This window comes from Papilio xuthus, unplaced genomic scaffold (genome assembly GCF_000836235.2).
Source record: "Papilio xuthus unplaced genomic scaffold, Pxut_1.1 DF828142.1, whole genome shotgun sequence".
Classification (NCBI taxonomy): Eukaryota; Metazoa; Arthropoda; class Insecta; order Lepidoptera; family Papilionidae; genus Papilio; species Papilio xuthus.
In genome coordinates this window covers 531-11,016 of record NW_013530507.1, presented here as the reverse complement: position 1 = coordinate 11,016, position 10,486 = coordinate 531, and the positions used below count along the sequence as shown (strand labels likewise).

Below are 10,486 nucleotides of genomic sequence, written 5' to 3'. Positions count from 1 at the left end.
TTTATTTCCCCAATAATAATAGGATCATTTTAATAGAGGTATTTCATAGAAGGCTACTTGATATCGGCTCACTATATTAATAACTACATAAGTGGGTATATTATTTTTGAACATTGATTTAATGTCAGTTTTAACTTTATTAGATTCCCACTTATTAGTTATTATTATAGTGAGCTAAATAAGCGTGCCTACGTATATAGGTACCAAAAAAAAAAATTAGTTTAGCGATTATACGCATGGAGCGCCACAATCGCCGTGGATCCACGACTTCGTGCGAGTTGCCCCTCTTTCTATAGTATACTTATTATACTCTTTGGTTTCCACCCCCTGGTGTCGACCGTCACGCATGATGAATAACTGAGAACTATCGAATTTCGATCTTATAATAAAATTAATCGTACAAATTTGTACTATTATTTCAGTACTTTTTAATTTTATAAATTTATTACAGTTATTTGGCTAAGAATCGCACAATTAACTAAAAAAAACCATTAAATACATTAACATACATTTCTTTTTGTTTGTTATCACCACAATTTTTGGTTTAATGTTTTATTATTTTATGTAGTTATAAAGGATAAAGTAGGAAACGAAAGAAAAAAAATTATATTGTATTCAAAAACAATAATTACGAAATTTTCGATTGCAAGTTCTATGAGAACAACCATCTAAAATCGAAAAAACTGTTAATCCATTTTACTCAACCCATATGTGGTGAGTTGTCAAACTAATTAGCGACTATCGTGTGGAGTGTATAGTCGGTCTATGCAGTATAAGGGACCAGGGACCTGTAACAATTTTTTCAATGCGGGGGCGCTAGTGAGCTATCATAATTTAGGTTGACTTGTTGCCCACTGGTTTAAATAAATTTATCGGTCTCCAAAACCGATTTTATAAAAGCTTGTAAAACAAAAAATAAAACTGCTTTTTAGGTAAAGAAAATCAGACATTAGGAGATTGTTATAGTCAATTAAAAATTGAATGGGAAAAATCACAAAGAATAGAAACTTTGTGTCAACTTTATTTGACAACAGTTTTTCAAAAGTCTCGAACGATTTTGGAAAAATATTATATACTAACGTAATCATCGGCTTTAACTTGAAGTAATAACGACATTTTCATAATTTGTCATAATCATATGATGCTGTTGAAATTGAAACTGATGAAAGAGTGAACCGTGTAGTGTACCGGTTGTGGATGGTAGTGGCAGAGGCGATTAATGCCGATAAGTGGATACACTAATGGTGTGGCAGCGACGGTTCTGGTGGCGTTATTACTAGTCCCTGTCCAATACTACATACCCGATCTACATTCGGGACTTCCTGAACCTGCACCCGCACCACCCTCCGCCTATTCAGTATCATGGGCACATCTAGATGACTATCCGAAATTCGATATCATTGTTGCTATTACATTTGTCCTGTTGGTGTTCGCAATTTTTATTTGTGATTGGATACAGAGGAAATTGTTAGAAAGACGCGTCCTCAAGGTATGATGTTCAGATTTAAAAGTTTGCAGTAGTGCAATGATGGTGACTCATTATTAGTTTGTCTTAATGTTAATATCAAGTATGGCGAAATACGTACAAGGACTTTAGCAATTGTCTACGACAGTAATAGAGTAGTACCGCCTTCACCCCGACTATCCCAAGCAGTCGTTGTGCATTCGTTCGTCACAAGAAGGCACTCCTTCTGTCGCGCCGCCACACAGCTCTTAGAGCGTAAGCGAGCATCGCCTAAATATTTATAATAACCATAGTTTTCTTGGCAGTTTTAATTTACAAGCGTGATAATACAACTATAATTAATTCTTTGTTCAGTATAACAATCAACAATAATATTCTGTTCTTAGATATCTTAGATATCTCAGGGACCGTTTCGCTTTCGCGCTATTTTTTTATAATAGATGTAATAACGCAGGTGTTCCCCTACTGGCCGCTTGATGCGTACGAACGATCGTAACCGACAACTTGAAAATGTCCGTGTACCACTGGCTAAATTCCAAGCTGAAGCATTCCACAGTAACGTCTCAGCTATGTTATTAATTTCAGTTAAACAAGTACCTACAAGAATGCATAGAGAACATCTGCAGTTGGGACGCGCGCCAGGAGCAGCTGGAGACAATGATGCAGACAGTGCGCAGCGCCACCGCCGAGTACAGCCTGCTGCTGTTCCTGGTGCTGCGCAAGCACCGCCTGGCGCCGCACAAGGGCCCGCCCTCCTACCGCTTTGGCGACAAAATACTCGAAGATTTTATCCCTTTCGTAAAAAATTCTGAGCTCTGACACCCATATAAATACCGCTCACTAATTTTTATTAGTTTTCTTATTTTATAATGTTTTCATTTTTTTTTAAATTTATACTTAATATAGCTTATACTACATTATACTTATTTTATGAACTCGCTTTTAAATCAAAATGTTGCTTTTTAACGTGAGAATAATTTGTGTATCAAATTGTCTATTAATGCTTTTCCTAACTTACATAAGTAAGTATAATAAGTGACAAAAAAGTTGCTTCTCTCCAACGGATAAAGGTCAACCGTAAGGAGGATTTTTCCCTTTCCATTTCATCCGTTCTTCCGCCAAATCTACTTCTACAACTGTCCATTCTTTTATCTTAGAAAAGGGTAGGAGACTAAAATAGAGCCTTTAGAAGTTCACCCTTTAAGGAGACAGTTACTTTGATATAGTGTTCGTCCACAATAGAACCAGCTGCTGGACGAATGATCCGCTCGCCCGAAGAAATACCTCGGACTCTGCCGTGCGGCAGCTCCTTGGTCTTATTGTCACGAGACCGATAGACGCAAGACGAACACACAGAATTGCATAAACACAAACGGCAATGATCGCTAAAAAGTTTATAACTACAATAAAAAAGCGAAATTGGAGAGCAAGGAACATCCGGCAAACGTGGCGCAGGCAGTCTTACTCGGACTTCAGGGTATGTTTGGGAGAAACAAAATTAAAATTATTTTCAAGAATATGTGGCCTAACTTTAAAACAAGGTCGATGCGACACAATAAAATATATAAGAAAGAGCATTCCATTTGAATTTTTAGTTGAAATGCACAAAGCTTTTTTGTTCCATACCGTCTTTCACAAAGAGCATTCACAACGAAATTATAACAATACGCGCCCTTCTCCAAAACCACATGTGCGTCTTCGCCACGCGCTGACTTTCCGCCCCGCTTCTACTCCTCCTTCTCCTCTGGCTAGCCTAATAAAGACGTTTCATCCCGCATGCTTGGGCTTGACACTTTCCCCAGAAATAACCCAATAGTCCAACGGGATCACGATATTTTTCTTCACCTGTCTGATAATGACAGTTTGATTTAGACAAACAGCACGGTACACCTTGCAATTAATAAAAATAAAAAAAAACCTCAAATATAAATATTAGTTATCAAAATCATATTGAATAATGTAATTTTAATTAATTCATATATCTAAGAGTATTATAGCATTAATAATAATTACAAATATTTTATTCATTTTTACAACACAAACTTTCACTGGCGCACTTAGAACATACTTACATACTTAAAGTTTTATTAAAATCGGTCTGGAAGCAATGATAGTCAAATATCTACATTACCTATGTCTTATATTAAAACGAACTTGAAAAAGGCAAGCTCATTTAACCGTTAATTAATAGCCATTCTGATATCGTTCAAACGTGCAGCTCACATAACCAAAAAAAGGTTTGAACCATTTAGCTACTGGTCAAATACCAAATAGGCAGGACGGCTCAACGCGATGTACTCTAACTATGCGATACCAATCGTAACTCTATGCCGGTTACAAATTAAACTGGTCTGCGAATCAGTTCACTGATCAGTTTCACACATGCGAACTGTGAGCTAATCAGCAGCTCATCAATATTACTTGAGTACCCATGACTAACATTATGTATAGAGCAGAGGGAAGGACGCGGCGGCGACGATGCGCACTGCCCCGACACCCCGCAACCCGCGCCGCGACGCATGCTCCGTAGCACGGCGCGGCATTGTCCGCCGTCCGGCAGTCAGCAGCCGTCGGTGTGGATGTAATATACGTCGTGATACTTCTTGTTGAATGGGTGGTCTGGTTGACTTATAAAAACGATTTGTGGAGCGCCTGTTGCCATGTGAGTGCATATGACTTACTATGACGCCGTCGGCATCGTCAGTACGGCAGTCTCGTCGTCACGTTCTCGCACCGTGATAAGTCATATGGAGTCGTCAGCTACACCTTGCTGATGTAAATATATAAGTTTAAGTTAAGCATATTTCTAAACCATTTACATACACATTGTATATATTTTTCTATCAACAGTTCGAGTTCGTTTTATGATGATTAGTGTGACAATTATGTAGCGATGGGATGGGATGGGTTGGGTTAAATTGATTATGAATCTTTTCGATTTTTGTTCTCATAAAATATGGAATCGAAAACTTCGTGATTATTGTCTTTGTATACAAATAGAATTGTTTATTTTGGTATGTTCTTGTGCTTGAGTAAAAACCTTCAGTATTTTCACTACACGATGGTCGGGACTATCTCCGCAGCAATGGTCCGTCATCGGTGGAGTCCGAATTGTCAACCTCGGTAAAAGCGTCTTAAGATTATTTCCAAAATTAAGCAACATTTGGATATGTTTTAAGCAGAAAGGTTATAAACAAATTCTTAAATCTAATGACGGGTAATAAAATCGCAGGGAGCGCATTCGGCGGTAGGCGAAGATGTGCGGCGCGCGGGCCGCGACACTGCTGGCTACATTCACCACGCTTTTGGCCGTCAGTGTGCCCGGGCATGATGCCCGACTTGGGGAAGATGGCGCCGTCGAGCTGGACGCCGCTGAGCTGGACGCAGCCGAGCTGGCGGCAGCGGATGTGCCAGCATGGCGCGAGCTATGGCAGGCTTCGCTGGCGGCGCTTCGTCGCGAGCCTTCCATCAACGCCACTCGGGATGAGGTGCTCGTGCCGGTCGGCGGCATCGCCTTCATGCACTGCCCCGTGCGGAATCTCGGCGAACGTGGCGTGCGTTAAAAAACATACTGATTATCATTATCGGTTTTGAAGATTTTGATTCTTAACATTATCCTAAGTGAATCTAAATCTATTTTAACAATTATATTAAATACAAGTCAGTTGAGATTATATTTTGATTTTGTAGTGTGATATTGATGGTTATCTTACTATAATATTATAAATATGTGTATAAGTTGAAGGCGCGAGGCGAGGCCTTCAGCGATCACCCACTTCGTTACGCTGTAGTCTGCCTCTATTTGTTTTTTTGTATAACGTAGACGTAGAGTAACGTAGGTGTGATATTGGTTGAGATTTTGTCGTTTGTTGTCATGCGGACGTGCGCGGGCGGACACAGGTATCGTGGGTGCGGCGCCGCGACTGGCACATCCTCAGCTCCGGCCTTCTCCTCTACACCAACGACGAGCGCTTCCAGGTCCGCTAATTCTATCATCAAACTACATACGAGCAGCAATAACTTAGTTAAAGAATGTATATCATTTGGCTTTTCCCTTGACAGACTGCCGTTTTTTTTTTTAATTGCAAACCGCTATTTGGCTGCGCGAATACTCGGAAGTCTCTTACACATCTGTCTCTTACACACTGAAACGATAACAATGTTAGTTATGCCTTTTTTGAGAAGAGATGGCACGTATTCCAAGAACGACTTAATTTCCTTGACCATTGTTAAGAATTCATGCTTTATCTCCGTGGCCTTGAGTCGACTTGACATTATATATTTTTCAAATGTCATGTTTCTGTAGTTATGCCATTCAATAAGACAAATGTATGAAGTTAAATGCTGTGATAATTGCTTTACGACGTTATATCGTAGTCGTGGACGTGATATAGGTGACGCCGCGCCGCGCCGCGCCGCGCCGCGCCGGTGACACGTTAGATTTGATTTTAAATGAAAGCAAATCTTACTTCTACCCAATCTTTATTTTAATATTATGAATGCGAATGTTTATACGGATGGATGAATGTTTGAAGGGACCTCCAGAACGGCTGAATGGATCTCGATGAAATTTGGCATATTTGTAGAACATTGTCTGGAAGAACACATAGGCAACTAATTAAGGGTTTTTTATTCCGCGCGGACGGAGTCTCGGGCGATAGCTAGTTATACATAACTTGATCATTTATTTTTTAACTCAAAATGGGTCATTGATTTTTTCAGGTAATTAACAGGTAGCCAAAGAAAAATAAAACTTTTTTTAACTTCTTTCTTCAAATAAAATCAGTAAGTTAAGTAACAAATGAAGGAACACTTATACTCGAACCATTTAGTTATATTTATCAGAGGAACAACTTTGCTTTAAGCTAAGTACCTATGAATAATAGCTGATGGTAATTTTAAGCAAGTATAGCTCTTGGCACTTTTTTTTATTATTCGCCTTAATTACCAACATCTCCTTTTAAAATCATATTTGGGGGACACAGCTTGCGTCGACCGCCTCAAATATAAAAAGGAACAGTCCCGTTCAAAACGGGACGCCCGGTCACGTTAGTTATAAATAATATGTGAATGGTACTATACCAAGGGATGCGACCAGCGAGCGAGCATAGTTATTAGCACGGGAGACATAATATGATTGAAGTTGAGCGTGTGTGTTTGTATTAAGTATTTTAATAATATATTAGTATGTATTGCCGCAGGTGCTGCACGGCGAGGGGTCCGACGATTGGATTTTGCAAATCAAATATGTTCAGAAACGCGACAACGGCACTTACGAATGTCAGGTAGCAAGCAACAAGTAATAAAAGTAAAACTTATTTTGTTGAGATTTGTAGCTTGCAATGATCAAGACTCCTGGCTTGCTGCTACGGCTGTGCGAGAGCGGTGGCGGGGGCACCCCGGGGGCCCCGTCCTTCAGTTAGTTGTTTAATTGGTGATTTAGCGGCGGGGGCACAGCATCACTGAGGTGAGCAGTTGAATAAGTGTCTCTGTCAAGTAGGTGGCGAGCGGTGGCGGGGGCACGCTGTCGCGGCGGGTGGACTTGCGCGTGCTCGTGCCCGAGGCATTCATTCTGGGGGCCGAGGAGTACCACGTGGACGCCGGCTCATCAATCAACCTCGTCTGCATTATAGAAAACGTAAGTATACACTATATCATTTTACATGTATAAACAATAAGACGTTTCCTACTTATATCAAGACTGGACTGGACTTTACAAATTTTATCTTTTTTGCTAAAACGATAAACTATAAACTAACAACATCCCAGTTGTCTAGTTTGACACGCCGAGACTGAATCACAGTGGTAATATTTCTTGAACTAACGGATGTGGATGGGAAGGGGATATGGCTTTAGCACAGGAGGGGACCCATAGGAGGTGAAAATATGCAATTTGTTGAATCTTGGGTGCCGCTTGCTCGTTAGTTACTTTATACTAAAAATATTCAAAATGAAAAACTGAGTTAGGGATCATTCGTTGTCACGCGAGGGTCAGTAAAGGCGCGGGGGGGAGGAAGGGGGTTGTGGGAAGGAGGGGTTCCGAAAATCATCACGGACATTAACAAGAAAAGAGCGGGTTCTAAAATAGGATTTCCCTTGTGTTATCTGACTGATGACGAAATAATTCATAAATCATTAATAGATATTATGAAAATTTCAATATTACTTAAAAAATACACGTGATTTTTGTATAGAGGAAGAGTTAAGGAAATATCGCTACCTATATGTGTAATTTATTTTATTTTACTTTGTAAAACTTTCTTATTCACTCATATTTTTCTGTTTTTCTTGTAGTATAATGTTAATCTTACTTCGTACGGTCACAATATGAAGTTATATCGAATGTAGTGGCGTCGTGTTGCAGAGTCCGGCGCCGCCGCAGTACGTCTTCTGGTATCACAACGCGCGCATGATCAACTACGACGAGGCGCAGGGCGTGACCGTGAGCACGGCACCGGGAGCGCGCACGCAGTCCGCGCTGCGAGTGAGCGCCGCGCGACCCGCGCACGCCGGCAACTACTCCTGCCGCGCGCCCGGCGCCGACCCCGCCCACATCTACGTCTACGTCTCCGAAGGCAGTATGTCTCCGTCTCGCGGCACTACCGCCTATATTCATTTTATTATACCTTATTGTTATGACCAATGGGTAAAGGCGGTCATTTAACATGTTATAATACAAATGTTTTAGGTGACAAGATGGCGGCGACGTTAAGCCGTGACGCAGCCGTCGCGCAAGTTCCCCGCGTTTCTGTCCTGCTGTATGCACTGCTGGCCAGCGCCGTGCTCAGGTGCGAGGCGCTCAGGTGCTGCACGACACCACCGCGCTCGTTGCACTCATGAAACTGGAATATTCACTTGGCTGGCGTGTCATACATTTTTTTTTTTTTTCGTGCATTCAACATTTTATACATTAGATGTCCACATTATTATTATTTACATGCATAATATATCAAAAGCCTGGACATTACAAACGAAACCGATTAACATGCTTTTTTTTTTTTTTTAGGTTTGAATGTATTTCTTTATTTTATTAGTGTAGCTGGTACGTAAGATGGATTTTACATTCTCTGCAGCATATTTGCATATTTATATTTGAGATTCTTGCCAGAAACTGGAATATACAATACTCGAATAACAACTCTGTAGAAGTGCCCTCCTACAGAGTTGTAAACCACATAACCATACAGATTGTTGAACTGTCGTATATATTATAATAACAGTAATTTGTTATCAGTTGACAGAATAAAGATTTTTATTCTGAATCTTTATTGTTTTAATGTGTTTGTTTCACGTTAGTCGTGTGTAGATGTAGGTCCAGGTATCTGACATAGTTAAATATTATGTGGTAGTGTCGTGTCGTCTATCCTCAAGACTGGCCAGGTGGGTATTCATCGTGCCGCCCACCTAAACCAACACTCTACCACATCTATTCTCCTCGGAGCGCATCTCATGTTGTCAATGTGTGGGCGGCGGCCTTCACCGTCGCGCCCAGGTGGGAAGATGGGGAACCCCGATTCTGTATTTTCGGTCCGATCTCGACAGTCATGAGGCTGCAGTTGGACATCGACGTTGTCTAATCACTCTCCACTCCCCCCAGTCTCTCTTCTTGTCCCTCTTTCTACAATATTCCTCTACAAATCGAATCGCCCCCAATATACGCTAGGTATATACGCCTATGGGCCGGCTGTCCGACTCACCAAGGGATTCCCCGCAAGCGGGATCATCCCGGCTAGATGATTTGTTCGGCGTGTCTTCAAAAAAAAATTTTTTTTTTTAACATTCCCAAATAAAATGGTTGAAACAGAAAAGTTCGAAATCCCTGATATTAATAGAAACTTTAGTGAGACTTAAAACCTTTTGAAGGAAAGTGCTCGTAATGTTCTTTGTATTTCTATACAAATATTATATTTGAATCAATCACTGTAACATTTATTTTATGACAGTTGCCACGATTCCGCTAAAAAGAGATAATTGTCTTGTAATAAAGTATTATTTAAGATCTCAGTATTGCTCAAAACTATATTTTTGTGAAAATCTTGTAAATATTTCATGACAATCTCCACCACATTGTAAAGGATAGAAACTAGCAACAAATGCTATATATTTAAATAAATATGAGATAGATACTATTTTACTTGTTTCATTTCTTTGACGATGACGATGACGATGACGATGACGATGACGATGATGACGATGACGATGACGATGATGACGATGACGATGACGATGACGATGACGATGACGATGACGATGACGATGACGATGACGATGACGATGACGATGACGATGACGATAACGATGACGATGAGTGACAATAACAACAACAGTTATCTTACTTCTTATTAATATTATAGATTGAAATGTTTGGAGGTAGGGGTGGATGTTTGTTTGTTACAAGGCATCTAGCTAGTCATACAGCGTGTCCCGAAATTCAACGAAAATCGGTACTGGTGTATAGCCAGGTCGATAACTACACCATATGACTAGACACTGTCTGTGGCTACAAATGTCAACATATTCCTGTGAGGGGGAAGGCGACGGTGTGATGTCACCTCCGTGTGGGGGTGTGTGAATGATGATGTGAAGGGTGAGTGCGGCGACAGGTGAAATGAGGCACAGTTATATTCACAACACAGTTTATTATCACTCACAGTCCACAACAAATATTATATAATAATTAGAAGGAGAGTACAACACTAAGAAGAGAAATGTACACATTCGGACAACAAAAATAACAAGTTGCGTAATCGAAGGCGTGGTATATCGCGGGCGCTGCAGAACTCCGCTGTCGTTTAGCGCGTATGCAAAACCGGTCAGTGACCCCCGCTCAGCTGTGCGTTGCAATTCGAATTTGCCAATCGGAGGTCAACAACTTTTTTTTTTTTTTTACGTCGGGAAATGTGTTAATCATACCGCCCGCCCTTCGGGGGGGCGGGCGGTTATGTGAGGCTCCCCCGGCGCCAATAGGGGCGCCGGGTATACTCACCAAAACCCGACGGTGTTCCTTCCTCCTTCCCGCAT

General features: G+C 40.9%; 2 protein-coding genes across 3 annotated transcripts; both read left to right on the top strand.

Annotated features, from left to right (window-relative positions):
* Positions 1-955: 955 nt before the first annotated feature.
* Positions 956-2,385, top strand: LOC106114132 (uncharacterized). Its single transcript, XM_013307226.1, has 2 exons — positions 956-1,489; positions 2,051-2,385. Exons 1-2 carry the CDS (start codon positions 1,220-1,222, stop codon positions 2,282-2,284), a joined length of 504 nt encoding a protein of 167 aa, XP_013162680.1. The 5' UTR covers positions 956-1,219; the 3' UTR covers positions 2,285-2,385.
* Positions 2,386-3,584: 1,199 nt separating this feature from the next.
* On the top strand, positions 3,585-8,438 carry LOC106114112 (hemicentin-2). 2 transcript variants are annotated; one of them, XM_013307205.1, is made up of 7 exons: positions 3,585-4,127; positions 4,698-5,019; positions 5,366-5,443; positions 6,667-6,750; positions 6,966-7,103; positions 7,830-8,043; positions 8,154-8,438. In XM_013307205.1, exons 2-7 carry the CDS (start codon positions 4,723-4,725, stop codon positions 8,303-8,305), a joined length of 963 nt encoding a protein of 320 aa, XP_013162659.1. In that variant the 5' UTR covers positions 3,585-4,127; positions 4,698-4,722; the 3' UTR covers positions 8,306-8,438. The 2 variants fall into 2 exon arrangements, with proteins under 2 accessions (XP_013162659.1, XP_013162658.1); XM_013307204.1 differs by having other exon boundaries at positions 3,585-4,240.
* The last annotated feature ends 2,048 nt before the right edge of the window (positions 8,439-10,486 follow it).